Source organism: Dromiciops gliroides, chromosome 3 (genome assembly GCF_019393635.1).
Source record: "Dromiciops gliroides isolate mDroGli1 chromosome 3, mDroGli1.pri, whole genome shotgun sequence".
NCBI classification, from domain to species: Eukaryota; Metazoa; Chordata; class Mammalia; order Microbiotheria; family Microbiotheriidae; genus Dromiciops; species Dromiciops gliroides.
Window position 1 is genome coordinate 277,186,132 of NC_057863.1, and position 16,172 is coordinate 277,202,303.

Sequence of the window (16,172 nt, forward strand, 5' to 3'; positions counted from 1 at the left end):
TTCCATGCTCTCTTAATTTGCTTATGGTATCATCCTTTATGTGTAAATCATATGCCCATTTTGACCTTATTTTAGTATATGGTATGAGATGTTGATCTACACCTAGTTAATGCCTTACTGTTTTCCAGTTTTTCCAACAGTTTTTGTCAAATGATGAGTTTTTGGACTAAATTACTATTGTCATTGACAGTAGTATAATTTGTATCTATTCAGTTCCACTGATTCACCACTCTATTTCTTAGCCAGTACCAATTTCTTTCCATAATTACCACTTTATAATATAGTTTGAGATCTGGTATGGCTAGGCCACCCTCTTTTGCAATTTTTTTCCTATTGATTCTCTTGATCCTTAAGCTTTTATCATTTTTTCTAAATCTATAAAATAATTTTTGATAGCTTGATTGTAAAAATGTATTTTTAAAGTAATATTAGAACAAAAAATTAAAGTACTTGTGAAATTAAACCAATATAGCATCATTGCAGATTGCTTGTTTTTGTTCCTTAGTAATTATCCTGTTTTGCAGACCCAGCACAACCATGTCAGATTTATTACTCTTTCCAAAAGGCATTTTAATTTAAAATTCTTTACATAATATTTGAGAAAAGTAGAGAACCCTGACTAGCTTACTTTAAATTTTAAGAAATTCTACCATTATTAAATAGTAAACAGATTTGGGGAGCATTAGCTTATTCACTTATGTTGTATGTCTGGTCCTCAGTTTCCTCATCAATAAAATGAACAAGTTGTATTAGACCTTTCACATTTGTTGTACCTTAAATCTATAATCCTATTATCTCTTTCCCTAGCTCTTGAAGTCACAGTATCAGATCATAACAGATCCTGGCCTTGACATTGCTAAAAATCTTCTACATGGCTTTAAGGAATTATCGTGGCAGTACTACCACTTATAAAACATTTTTCATTTTTAAGGAGCTTTAAAATCAGCATCATATTCTTGACTTCAATAAGTTGTAAAACTGTCTGCATTTTATATAAGGGGAAAATTTAAGGACAGATGAATGAAAAGTGATTTAGAACCAAGGTATTTTAGAGATTTCTTTTAATGCTTTTATTCTTTAAAACAGAAACAACACCCCCCCAAAAAAATAATCTGTTGATTCATTTTGTTTTGATACATAAGACTACTTGACAACCACTCAAACCTTCCACAGTTTTGAGTAAACAAGTAAACAGAACTGGCTAATTCTTTCATTACTAAAATAACAATGAAGTCTAGAAATTTCCTAAAAGACTCAGTAGGAGGAAAATTGGAAAGTCCAATATTTTCAAAGATTGGGATTTCAAAGGTGAGATTTTAGTTAATATTTGAAGGCAACCAGAGGAGCCAGGAGGCAAAGACAAGGAGGAAGAGCACTTCAGGCAGAGAGACAGCTAAAAGGGAGAGAGTTGGGAAATGGGGTTTTGTGTTGGAGGAATGGAAAAGCTTCTAAATCACAAAATCACAAAGTATATAGAATGGAATAAAGTGTAAGAAGAATAGGAAGAGTTCAGGTTTTAAAAATCAAGTAGAGGATTTTTTATATATATATATATATATAATTTTATAATTTTTTTTTTGGAGATTAATAGGATGCCTATGGATTTTCTTGAATTGTGGGTTAATGTGACTTTTGTTTTAGGAAGATCCATTTGACAGCTAAATAGAGGATAGACTGGAGTGAGGAGTAACCAACCAGTAAGCTGTTGTAGTAGATCAGGGCTTGAAGTGATCAGGACAGGGTGGCGGCATGTCAGGAAAGAAGGGGAAATATTTTAGAGATGTACTGTAGCCTAGATTTGACTTGCTGGCAGATTGAATATAATATAGGTGAGAGAGAGGAGTCAAGGATGATTCTTAGATGTGAGACTGAGTGACTGGGAGGACAGTGGTATGTCAGTTTGTAGGAGATTTGGGGGTGGGGTGGGGGAATAATTATTTCCATTTGGGGTTTAAGAAGTCTAAGGGACTTCTCATTCAAGATGTCCAGTAGGCAGTTGGAGATAGGAGACTGGAAAAGAAGTCAGGAGAGTGGTTAGGGCTGGACAAACAAATAGAATTATCTGTACAAAGATGATAAATTGAACCCATGTAAGCTGATGAGAAAATATAGAGGGAAAAGAGAAGCAGACCCAGGACAGAGCCACAGACAATACTCGTGGTTAGTGGTACAACCTGGATGAAGATCCAGCAAAAGAGATTGAGAAGGAGCTGTCCAATAGTTAGGGAGAGAACTGAAAGAGTTCAGTATCATGAAAACCTAGAAAGATCATTGGGTAATAATAGCACTTTAAGTTTTGCAAAAGAATTTTTATAAATTTTGTCTCATTTTATACTCATAATAACCCTAGGTGGGGTTGTTGTAATAATATGTTATGATGATATATAATACATATTATATACTGATATCTATTATCATAGTTATAATAGATATTAGTAACTACATAATAAAGATTAGATATTATATATAGACTGATACATATTAAATACTCATCTTTTATTGCACTTATGGATATTAGTAATTATATAATAGATATAACTGTAATAACAGATATCAGTATATCTCATTATAATAAAACACTTGTTTTACTAATTATAGCATAACATTACATAATAATAGATATTATTATCTTCACTTTACAGATGAAGAAATTGAGGTAGAGTTTAAGTGACTTCCTTAGGGTCTGAGACCGTGTCTTCCTGACTTTAGGTTCATCATTCTATATCCACTGTACAACCTAGCTTCCTCTAGTAATTTTGGAGAGCAACTTCATTTGAATAATGAGGTTGGAAGTCATACTGCAGAGAGTTAAGAGACTGAGATGAAAAGATGGATTTTTCCATTTATCCAGAAAAAGAAAGGAAAATATGGGATGGATGGATCAAATAAGGATTTTTTAAGGATGAGAGCAATATGGGCATGTTTGTAAGCAGCCATCTACTTGAAAATGAGCGATGGAGTTGGGATAATAAAAGGGGCAGTGTTCTGGGGAAGATGAGATGGATTGGGGTCATGGGTCCTATGGACTGATTTACCTTGTCAGGGAGAAGGGCCATTTCTTTACAACACAAGAGTGAAAGACATCTGATTGATGTGAAGTGAGGAGGAAAAAACAGTTCTTGGTGAAGAACCTCATATTTTTCAGTTAAATAGGCAAGACTCTCAGCTGAGACAATAAGGAAAAGTATAGCTATGAGAGATTTGAGGAATGAAAAGGTTTGGAATAGCCACTGTGGTCTGTGGTGAATTTGATCGTGAATACATTGGGAAGATGTAAAACAATTGTCTTTCTGGACTTATTTTTACAAAAATATTTATAGTAGCTCTTTTTGCAGTGAGTAAGAATTGGAAATCAAAGGCATATCTACCAGTTGGGGAATGACTAAACAAGCTGTGGTATATCATGAGGATGGAATATTATTGTGCCATAAGAAATGACAAGCAGGATGATTTCAGAAAGGCTTGCAAAGACTTATAAGAACTGATGTATAGTGAAGTGAGCAAAACCAAGAAAAGTACACAGTGACTTAACTATTCTCAGCAATCCAATGATCCAAGACAGTCCCAGAGGACTAATGATTAAGCATACTGTCCACCTCCAAAGAAAGAACTGATGTTGATTGAACACAGACTGAAGCATGCTATTTTTCACTTTCATTTTTTTCAAGTTTTCTTATGCAAAGTAACCAATATGGTAATGTTTTACATAATTGCACATGTATAACCTGTATCTGATTGCTTACCACCTCAGGGAGGAGGAATGGGAGGGAGGAAGAGTTAAAATTAGAAACTCAAAATTTTAAATAAAAATATTTAAAAAAAAATTGTCTTTCTGCAAGGGTCCAGTTGAGATTATGTAACATAAATTTGCATTAGATCCAGTCAGCATAGTTTTGTGATTTTTCTCCATGGTCATTCAGCAGCATAGAGGCAGTGGGCATTAGGGGAGTCACCTTTTCATGGACAGACCAAGACATTTTATTGTACTTTTACACATTCTTGTTTCTATGCAATAGCTCTTCCCCCACCCCCCTCCACCCATAGGATTATAGATTGAGATGTGATGTTTAAAATTAAATGTGTGGTCACCTTATTTCTGTCCCAAGTTTAGGGAAAATTAGCTTGTTTCTAACATATTTATTACTTACAAATTAGAAGCTTTAGCACCAGTTTTTGGGCATTAAGTATTTGTTAAAGTATATTAAATATTAGTAAAGAGAGCACACATGTCTCTAAAGGTTAAGAAAAGGCCTATCTAGCCTAGAGGAGAGCATAGAGCTCAGCCTGGTCTTCTAGCCTAGAGGGAAAATAGAGCTCAGCTTGGCCTGCTTCTTCTTCTAAGTCCTCTGCTACCAGGAGTACCTCAGAGAGCCTAACTTAGAGTAAATGTGTGAGGAAGCTTTTTATGGGTCCGGAGGAGAGGTGGTCCTTACACACTACTTCAAGCTCATTGGCTAGCATCTCCCAAATCCACTGGTTCACAGGACTTGAGGGTGGTCCCTGTTGAGGTCAGAGTTCAAACCTTCTTGAGGGCCCTGCTGGTGTGAATTAACTTTAAGTGAGTTAATCAGAGAAGTCAGCCAATCCAAACAATCCCCAGGGAGGGGGCGGAGCCTTTGGCCGTTCCCAAAACCCTATTATTTTCTCACAGAGACCTGGAAGGGACTTAATTTAGTTCAGCCTCCCTCCTTTATATGGAGGAAACTGAGAGCTAGAGAAGTTAAGTGACTTACCCAAAGTCCCACAGGCACAATTCAAGGATTTGAACTGAGCTTCTTGCCTCTAGAGCCAACGCTATTTTCTCTCTTCCATTCTTCATTCTTTAACTCCAGATTCTTTGCAGAATAGTTTGCCTACATTCACGGTGTTAAATAGAAATTGGGGCCACTAATCCATATTTAAAGATCTCTGTGGGTCACATTGATTTAGTTTGAAATGTAATATTATTTATGTTTTATTGTATTTTTATTTATTTTGTTATTAAAAGATTTCCCAGCTATGTTTTAATGTGGTTCAGGCCACGGAAAGAGTTTGGCATCTCTGCCAACCCATTAATTTTACTAGTGAGGAAACTCATTTTAATTGACTTGTCCAAGGTCAAACAGGTATTGACAATCCTTATTTAAGAAGTAGCAGAGCTAGAATGATGTAGCTAACTTGGCTGCAGGGGCAATCAAGTGGAAAGAAAAGACCATGGATAGAGGAGAAAGGGGCAGTGTTGCAATGGAAATTAGTAGAATAAGAGATGAAAGGCTGTCACGAGAAATAAAACAGTGTGTTCCAACTTGCCTAGTTTTATAAATGGGTGATTGGTTATTCACATAGTTTTGGATCTACCTGAAAATTACACAGTAGTCTTAGAATGAAGAGCTGTTTGAAAATGGAATGGATGGATGGATGTGAGTTTGTGAATTCTCTAAGAACGTTTTCGAGTGGTGTCTTATCTGCTGGGGATCCTGCAGACGTGGTAATTCCTGCATTAGGTAGGATGGCAGGCTATGTTAGCTTCTGAGGTCCCTTCCAATTGTAAGATTGCTTGAATCTATATTTAATAACTTTCATTTTTTTTCTTAAAACTTGTCTCTTAGTTCTAAAGGATATAAATTATAGAAATCCATAGAAGAAATAAGAAAAATCTCATCTTAACTATCAGCTTGATTGGAATATTAACTAAGAGAACATGTGTAGTTTTAATTTTTCTATGGTATGTCCTTAGTGTTGAACCTGAAGGTTTTTCCAATTGTGCTAGCCACTTTTGAATATATTTTTTTCTATTCCAGACTCTGTATTAACAAATAATGGAAACCTACATTATACTTGTTCCTGTCGTAGGTTTTGCTTATGCCAATACTTACAATATAATTATTTTCAAATCTTTTATTTCAGAATGCTACAATTGTAATGTTCATTTTGCTTTGTCAGTATTGCCCTTCCTCCTTAGAGCACAATATATCTAGAATTCTGAATTTTTAAATTAGAGAATTAAGGAAGAAGACTAGACCAGAGGAGGAGAGAAATAAATTATGTGTTCCACACAAGCTCAGCATAGGACTGTTTTCACCATCTTTTCACAGTAAAAGTAGAAAAGCCACTCTTTACAATAGTTTATGAGATAACCAAACAACAAGATTACATTAATTTTAAAATGACAGTAAATGAAATTTCATTTTGTTTTGAAAAGATTTCAGGAATCTTAGACTAGCTTATTCCTTTAAGTGTCTGGAAATACTCTCACATGCTGCAAAATGAGAATTGGAAACCACTTCTATAATCACCCTAAACCTTAACTGAATTTAACATATGCAATACAAAAGCAAAGGATAAATTATGGGAATAAAAAAGATAAAACCAAATAATGCCCTTTCTTTGGTTTCTGATAGCATTAATAATCTGAAATTTATAATTTGATACTTGGTTTATCTTCTAGTATCTTATATTTAAACTGTCTTCCCAATAAAATTATAGGTTCTTGAAGGACATTATCTGTGCCTCCTAACAATTCACAGCTGATGCTTAACTAACCATCAGGTTTTTAATTGGGTATCTACCAAACACTAGGGAAAATTTAACTGTTAGCTGCAATAAAAACTGATTGTAGTGTGTAGCAACTGAGGGTAATTTCCTTTGACTCTCACTTTTTAAGTTTAAACATAAGTGTGTCCACATACATGCATGCATGCATACATACACACATACATATTTATTCACACATACTTAAATATGTGCACACACACTTATCCATATATTTTTTAATATGTATTGATCTTCAGATCAAGAAACTTCACTCCATCATTGAGCTTGTTTCAGCATCTTTGCCATGCTTTCCAAGGGAATTTTTCCAGGAAGAAAGGAGAATATTTTTATACCTTTGTGTTAGCAAACCTTTTATGGTCTATGAAATTTTTTAAGGTTCTGTTTTTTTAAACTAGAAATTTTTAATAGCACTAAAGATTTAATAATACTAAATTAGATGTCACAGCATCAGGAGCATGAGAAAGTATCAATATTATATAAGTAAGGGAAGTGCTTTGAAAATCTTTGAAAAATAATGTTACTATCAACTCTTGTTTGATTTGGATTAGGTACTGTGCTTATTTTCCTTTCTGTTGTGACAGTTTTGATTATTTTGTCATTCTTGGCATTAGGTGGGGATGACCAGGAAAAGCTAATGAAGCAATTACTTTTGAAATAATTATTTGGTAAGATGTATAGATTCTAGGATTGATGCTTAACTGGGTAGCTATGCATTTTTCAAAAGTAAACTATAGATTTTATTTGCACATTCAATCCATAATTCCCCTTTAGATGCCGTGACTATTCCAGAGTTAAGTATATGCCAGCAATAAAGTCTGTAAATTCGAGGTGGTAGAAAGTATGAAAAGTATAGTTCTAATTATTTCAGAGTGGGAAACATTTCAGGTTGGGTTAAATAGCAGGGTTTTTTTAGGAGAGTTATTTAGTTAGAAAAAACTTCATACCATAGAACACATCCATTTTATTCATGAGTCACTTCTGGCTGCAGTTCATTTAAAACTAATGAAACTTTTTGTGTGTTTGTCTTATAGATCTGAAACGGGAAGCCAGTATCTGTCATATGCTGAAGCATCCACATATTGTGGAACTGTTGGAGACATATAGCTCAGATGGAATGCTTTATATGGTTTTTGAATTGTAAGTGTATAGAGTTTTAACTTTATTAATTTTTTAAGATTTGGATTTACTTTGGGGATAAAACTAAGAACTTTCTTCTTTAAATATAATAACAGAATTGAGAGAACTTCTCTAATAATGTGAAATTCGAGTGATTGAAAAAATAAGAACAAAATATTGATCATTTATTGTTGAGTTTACATTTGTTGTACCTAATGAAAGGCTAAACCATGACATTCAGACCATCTTACAAACTTTACAAATGAGTCAAATGTTATAATTATTGTGATTTAAAGTTTTCTCCAGGATAAATCATCCTTGATTGCTAGATTCAATGCTCTTTCCTTGGTGCTTGTCCTTCTTAATCTTTCTGTACCTTTGATACTGCTAACAAATCTCCTTGTCCTGGGTCTTCTCTCTTTTCTAGGTTTTTGTGACTTCTTCCTTCATTCCTTTTCAGTCTTATTTGCCTCCATGTTCTGATAACATACATATTACAGGGCTCTATCCTAAGACCATTGTTTTTTACCCTACACACTCCCAGCAACCTTGTCAGCGTCCATGAGTTCTACTGTTAACTCTGTATAGATGGCTGTTATATCAGCCCTTCAACAGACATTTTTAGGTTCTTCCTAGGTACTAGGTTCTGGAGATGCAATGACAAAAAAAAAAAAAAAAGTAACAGTTGCTGCTGTCAAGGAAATGACATTCTATCGAGAGGCAATATGTACATATCTAGAAATGTACCTTATATATATAGAATAATTACAAAGTAAATACAAGGTAGTTTTGGACAGAGGGCTCTAGTACATGGAAGGGGATAACTACATCCTTCTTCATCTCTCTTCTAAGCTGTAGTCCTGCACCATCAACTACCTCCTGGACATCTTGGCTTGGATATCTTACACTCAACATGTCTAAAACAGAATTCTTCCCTCCAGCCCCCAAATTCTCCCTTTCTCCTAATTGATGTATTTCTGTTGAGGGCACCACCACCTAGTGCCCAGGTTCATAGCCTTGAGGTTATCTTCAACCATTCACTCTCCTGTTCTCATGATCAAATATTTGCTAATTCATATCTACCTACAGAAAATATTACATCCAGTCCCTCCTTTCCAGTAACTCAGCTGCCACCCTACTTAGTCTTCACTACCTTTACCTCAACTATTGCAGTAGCTTCCTAACTGGTCTCCCTTCCCCTAGTCTCTCCCTTTTTCAGTCTGTCTTCCACTTATTTGTGCAGTTGATGTTCCTAAAACACAAGCTTGACATTGCCACTCCCCTACTCAAGAAACTTTATTGGCTCATAATTTCCTCTAGGATAAATACAAATTCTTTATGAGCTGACTACACCCTTTCTCTCAATGTATTTCATATTACACTGACTATACTTTCAGTCAAACTTGTCTACTTGTTGTTCTCATATATTGCACCCCATCTCGCACTTCAAGGCTTTTGTATGGACTTTTCCCCAGTGTTTGAGATTTTCTTTCTCCTTATCTTACCTCTCAGAAAGCTTAGTTCCCTTTTTGGGTTATCTCTAGGGCACATTATTCTGTGATACCATTTTTGGTCTCCCTACTTATTAGTGTTCTCCCTTCCCTACCCTCACATCCATGACTGGGAAGGTAGTTTGGAGCTAGATTGTAGAGGACTCTAAATGCCAGTCTCAAAAGTTTGTATATTTATCTCAGAAGTAACATGGAATCACTAAATAGTATTGGGTAGAGGCTTGACATAGAACTGTGTTGAGGAGATGCCTCTCTGCCCAATGAAGGAAGGAAGGATTGAATGAAAAATAAAAAGATACCCGGACCTCAAGGAACTTATACTATTAGCGGAATTCAACATGTACATAGAAAAGTATAAGATGTGTATAATGGGGAAAAAGAGAAATCTTGATAAAGTTATCCAGGAAAAATTTAAAGGAAAGAAAATACTAATAGCTGAGGGGAGCAAGCAAGGATTTATGGAGGAGGTGGCTAGTGAACTGAACCTTGGCAGGTTATGAAAAGTAGAGGTGAAGAAAGAATACATTTCTGGCATAGGGGAGCTGTCCATTTTGAAAAAAACATTCCAGGTTTGGAACATAGGCAATGGTCCAGTTTGCCTTGAAGTTTAGAGTGCCTGAAGAGGAAAAATGAGAGATAAAGTTGGGAAGGTAGTTTGTAGTCAGATTGTAGAGGACCTAAATGCCAGCTGAAAGAGTTCACATGTTATTTTAAAGGCAACATGGAAACACTGTTGTATATTTAACCAATCAGTAAAGATTTATTAAGTGTCTAGTATGTGTTGGACACTGTGCTAAACTTTTGGGATACAAAGAGAGGCAGATGATAGTTTCTTCCCTCAAAAATCTTAAAATCTAATGGGGGAGACAACATGCAAACACATATATACAAAGCAAGCTATATACAGGATAAATATAAAATTAATAAAGGGAAGGTACTGGAGTTAAAAGGAGTTGGGAAAGATTTCCTATAAGAGGTGGTATTTTATTTGGGACTTACAGGAAGCCAGGGAAGTCAGCAGTAAGTGCGGAGTTGGGGAGAGTGTTCCAGACATGGGGGACATCCAGAGAAAATGCCCACATTCAAAAGGTTTCAGTTTCTTGTTTCTGGGATAGGCAGGAAGCCAGTGTCACTCAATCAAAGCTTCTCTTGGAGATGTAGAATGAGGTGTAAGAAGACTAGAAAGCTAGGAGGGATCTGGTTTTTGAAGAACTTTGAGAAAAGAAGTGACCTGATCAAACTTGTATCTTAACAAGGTGGAAGATTGTGAATTAGGAGAATTACAACAATGCACATCTAAAGTAGTTTTCCATTAACTAATTCTAGCAGTTTCTTGGCTTGTCCTTCATAATGTGTTTATCTCAGTCACATCTGTGCCAGAGGAGTGTAACTTTGGGACAGTACTCTTTTCGCAAAGATTTCTGACTCTTCCCTTTCAAAGTACAGGGGTTAAGAAAATAAGTTGCCTTCTTCACTTGTGCGTTGAAGGATACAGTTGATTTCCAAATACCTGGGCTTTTCAACAGGCTTTTCAACCTCCTTAGTAGGTTATCACAGTGTTTCCCATAGAGCCAATGTCCTCTCCAGGTCAGCAGGCAGGTAGCAACTGTAATTCTCTTCCATTTGTTGAACATGGTAAGCTTAGGCAACTTTGGAAGGGGATACCTGGTTTCCAATTATGGAAGGGGCTACTACTTAAAGTGGCATTTGATTTTTAAAAATATTTTTTTTTCTGAACTTAATAAATACTAAATAAAAAGGGTATTTCTATGCATAGAACAGAAAAAGATTATGTATGAAACTATAGTTCTGTTATGCGCAGCTTGCTTTTCTTTTTAATCATGTAATTACATAAAATTACGTAATAGACTAGCTTTCAAGGCTATCCTACTTGTTTGTGACTATTTCTGTTGGCTGATTTTTTAAAAAATAGAGATACTTCAAATATCCTCTTTTCTTTTTTTTTTTTTTTTTTGGAGGGAACCAACCCAGGCCTATCTTTTTCAATCCATCCTTCCATTGGAGCAAAGAGAAGGAGAACCAAGCTCTTATAAGAAATCAGTATAGTGAAGCAAACCAAATTTTCTATCCAGCAAATGTATGTTGTATTCTGTCCCTCTGCCAAAAGATAGATAGCATGTTCTTTGGCTGCTTTTTCTTCTTTTTTTTTAAGAGAGCATGTTTCATTGCTAGCCCTCTGTAGTTATGGTTGATCATTGCACCCATCAGAGTTCCCAAGTGTCAGAGGAGGCAGACCAATAATAAAAGTATGTGATGTGTAAGAAGGTAGAAATGGTAGAAAAGAAGCCACTCGTGAAGATCTTTAAATGCCAAATAGAGCAGTTTACAAAAGTAATGGGAGCCATTTGAGTTTATTTAGTAAGGCATTGATGTGGCAAAAAACTGCTTTTGGAAAAATCACTTTACCAGCCAACGTGGAGAATTGGATTAGAGTAGGGAGATATTCCAGGTTGGGGAGCCAAATAGGTGTTTTCAGTACCGTCAGTAGAAGGTGATGAGGATTTAAATTAGGGCCCTAAATTAATGATTATGTGAGTCAAGAGAAGAATATATAAGAGATATTGTGAATAAAGGAAAAAAACCAAACCAACCAAGATTTGGTATCTGGTTAGCTATGTAGAGTTGAATGCAAGTGAAAAGTAGAGGATGCGATCAAAATTGAGAACTTGGATAATTTGAAGCATGATGGTGCCCTGAACAATAATAGGGAAATTCAAAAGAGGGGTAGTTTTGGGAGGGAATTTAAGATATTCTGTGTTGGACATCTTGAATTTGAGATGTGTATGGAACATTTAGTTTTAAATATCCAATGAGGAGTTGATGATTCAAAAGCAGAACTTGGGAGAAAGACTAGGTCTGGCTTGGTAGATCTAGAAGTCATTTACATTGAAATTATAACTGAATAGTTGTAAGCTAATGAGTTCACTGAGAGATTATAGAGAAACAAAAATGGGCCTCAGGCTTGGTGAACACCCAGAATGGTAGCTGTGATATGGTTAACAATCTGTTAAGTCAGAGGAGGAGGAGGAGGAGAACCAAGAAAGGCAAATAGTAAAGGGGAGCAAGGAGTATACCCGTTCCCACTCCTACAGTGGGACTAAGAAGTTGTCTGGTGTGAGAGAAGGTAGCATTGGAAAAGACATCCAGGAATGCATTGTCACCCAGAGGTGCTATGTCTTAGGGAGTACGAGAAGCTGGGAGGATCTAGAAAGGAAGAGGTCTAAAATGAAAAGAAGTTAGTTGATAGTTATATATAGATCAAGAATTCCAGAGTGCACAGCAGAATGGGGTGGACAGGTCTGTAGGGGATAGGAGTGAGGGAGCAAACAATTGCAATTAGGGAGGAGAGTTCTTCAAATATTGTGGTATTATTGGGAGAGGAAGACAGGGTGATAGTATGTTAATCATTAGGGAATGATTTCAAATAGAGTATCAATGGATTGGAGTAGGTCCCATGATGAAATCAGGTAATTAGAAGGTTCAGGGACTCCTGGTAGTAAGGGAGATTCCCTTGAGGATGTGGCAGCAGATATGAGTAGGGCTCAGTGGTTTGTTTTCTTTGTATCCTCAGTGCTTAGCTCACTGTGGGACATAAAAGAAGTGCTTAATATAATGCTTGTTAACTTGTATTTCTGTGCCTCTGGAACCCTGGACTCTTTCTAAGCAGGAGAATGATCTAGAGGTGTTGTCCTCAGGCCTCTATAATCTTCTCAAGGAATCAGGAAGTGGTATTTCTTAGAGCCCAGGAGCCAAGCATAGAATGAGGAACAGATCCTGCTGGTGTGATTTCCTGTAGCCTTGGGGAACCTAATGAGGAGACAGGAGATTGTGCTTTGCCCCATAGGGAAACCTCGCTTAGCAGCAAGCATGAGCAAGGCTTGCCACAGTTATGTCCCTGGAGCCTTGTGAAGAAGAAGGAGTTGGTTGTGTTTCTAGCTATCTTTTTGTTTTTTGTTTTTTGACCGGGCAATGTGGGTTGAGTGACTTGCCCAGCGTCACACAGCTAGTAGGTGTCAAGTGTCTGAGGCCAGATTTGAACTCATGTGCTCCTGAATCCATGGCTGCTGCTTTATCCACTGTGCCACCTAGCTGCTCCCTCTAGCTATCTTTTGGCTCACAATTTACTCAGTTGTAAAATGAGGGAATTAGATTAGGTAGTCATTAAAGCACCTTTCATTTTTTAATGTTGTTTTGTGTTGGTCCATATTTTTATTCTGATAAAACTTAATGAGTATCATTGTTTAAATTATTATTAAAATATAATTCCAGTTTAATGTAATGAATTTGCAAATAATTCTTATGAATCATAGTTGTTTGGAGGCAAATTAAGCAAATTTTATACTTAATATTAAAATTTCATTGTGTTTGCTCTTTATATATATGTATTTACTGTTAATTTTATCTCCCATTTTGGGAGCCACTGGCACATTTAGAATTTCATATTACTAATTTTTTCAATGTTGTGTTTACAATAATTAAATTGCTGGATTTTCATACATTGAGAATTCACTAAAGTTCAATTTTTACCAGGGCAATACTTTTTATGTCAATCCAAATCACTTGAAATTACATTTTTAAAAAGATATCTGAATTGGTTAATATTGTTTATTAGGGATGCTTTTCAAAAATGCTACTAATATAGTATATCCTAGCAGAATTAGGTGACAAGAAATATGGGAGTCAATAGCTTAACTTGCTGTTTCTGAAAAGTGTTCAGAAATGAAATAGTGTGTAGACAGCAACAGTGGCTTCAGGAGCTCTTGGCCCACAGATAGTAAGGGAATCAAACAACTGGTCAGAAGGAGATTACAGGGATCCCTTTACCGGCATTGGGTGTAGGACTTTGCTACATTTCCCATAAACATATCTGGGTCACAGTCCCAGGGTGAGAAGGAGCATTCAGTACACCAGATATTGTGGCCACAGAGGAGTGGGGCCCCTGGTCGAAGTTCCAGGACAGAAAAGAATGCTTTTGGTCACTCACAGGCAAGAACACAGGTCAGGAGAATAGTAAACACACCTCTTCTTAGATCATACCGCCTTGGAAGAATTTAAAGCTTACAGCAGCCCAGAACTACCACTAAAAAAAATTATACATAAAATCTGAAGCTTGGGACAGTGCCCCCCTTCAACCCTAGGAACAAAGCCTAACTTTAATATAAAATTAAAAGTCAAGAAATAGGCTAGAAAAAAAAAGGACAACAACAACAAAAATATCCTAAGCATAGAAAGTTACAGGGACGATAAAAACACTAAGATGAAGAAAACAAAGTCAAAACATCTATATCCAAAGCCTCAAAGAAAAATGTGAATTGATCTCAGGTCCCCAAAAAAATTCCTAGAAAAACTCAAAAGGGATATTTTCAAAATTAAATAAGAGAAGTAGAGGGAAAATTGAGAAAATAAATGCAAGTAAATAATGAAAAAGAGTTAACAGCTTAGCAAAGGAGGCAAAATAAAAAATACTGCTGAAAATAACACATTAAAAAATAGAATAGGCCAAATGGTAAAAGGGGCACAACATCCAGTGAAGAGACAAAAAACAAAAACCAAAAAAAACCCCACATGTGACCTTTCAAGAAATTACCAAGGAAACCACCCTGATATTTTAGAACCAAGAATAAGAAAGAAATTGAAAGAATCCATCGATCACCTCCTGAAAGAAATCTCAAAACAAAAACTCTCAGGAATATTATAGAACTCCCAGGTCAAGGAGAAAATATGTATAAGCAGTCAGAATAAAATAATTCAGATATCCTGGAGCCACAGTCAGGATAACATATAACATAAGATTCAGCAGCTTCTACATTAAGGAATCTGAGGGCTTGGAATATGATATCCTGGAGGGCAGAGGTAAAAGGATTACAACCAAAAATCACTCACTCAGCAAAACTCAGTATAATCCTTCATGGGAAAAAACATACTCAGTGAAATAGAGGACGTTCAAGCATTCCTGATGAAAAGACCAGAACTGAACAGGAAATCTAACTTTTCAAGAAAAGCATTAAAAGATAAACAGGAAAGAGAAATCATGTTATTCAGTAAGGTTGAACTGTTTACATTCCTACATGGGGAGATGATACTTGTAACTCCTAAGAACTTTTCTCATTATTAGGGCAGTTAGAAGACGTATACATAGACAGAGGGCATGAATGTGAATTGAACATAATGAGATGATTATCTTTATTCAGCAACAAACATTTATTTTATTTTCCAGTTACATGTAAGCGTACTTTTCAACATTCGTTTTCATAAGATTTAGAGTTCCAAATTTTTCTCCCTTCCTTCCCCCCTCCACAAGATGGTATCCAGGTTATATATGTACAGTCCACAAGTGTTCTTTTTATCAGTTCTTTCTATAGGGGTGCATAGTAAGTTTCCTCATTAATTCCTTGGGATTCTCTTGGATCATTGCATTGAGGGTAGTTAAGTCATTCACAATTGCTCATTGAACAACACTGCTGTCACTATGCACAATGTCCTCCCAGCTCTGCTCACTTCACTATACATTGATGTTCATTAGTCTTTCCAGGTTTTTCGGGGATCATCCTGTGCGTCATTTCCTGTAGCACAAGACCGTTCCACTACAATCATATAGCATAGCTTTTTCCATCATTCCTCAATTGATGGACATTCCCTTGATTCTCTATTCTTAGCCTCTACCAAGAGTTGCTATAAATATTTTTTGTACAATTTCCCCCCTTTTCTCTTTTTCATAATTACTATTATTAACTGTTTCCCTTCCATCCTATTCCCTTCCCCATGATATTTATTCTATTATCCATCTTCTTTCATCCTATCACTCTTCAAAAGGGATTTGCTTCTGTCTATCCCCTCCCCCACTCTGCCCTTCCTTCTTTTGCCCCTCTCTCTTTATCCCCTTCCCCTCCTATTTTTCTACATGGTTAGAAAGATTACTCCACCCAATTGAGTGTGTACATTATTCCCTCCTTGAGCCAATTCTAATGAGATTGAGGTCTTTGAGCCAAT

General features: G+C 36.0%; 1 protein-coding gene across 1 annotated transcript in view; it reads left to right on the top strand.

The window, feature by feature from the left end:
- CASK (calcium/calmodulin dependent serine protein kinase) overlaps positions 1-16,172 on the top strand; it is a 440,529-nt gene that overhangs the window by 172,218 nt on the left and 252,139 nt on the right. Inside the window, 1 exon segment of the mRNA XM_043998513.1 lies at positions 7,566-7,671. Within this exon segment, the coding sequence (XP_043854448.1) occupies positions 7,566-7,671 (106 nt within the window).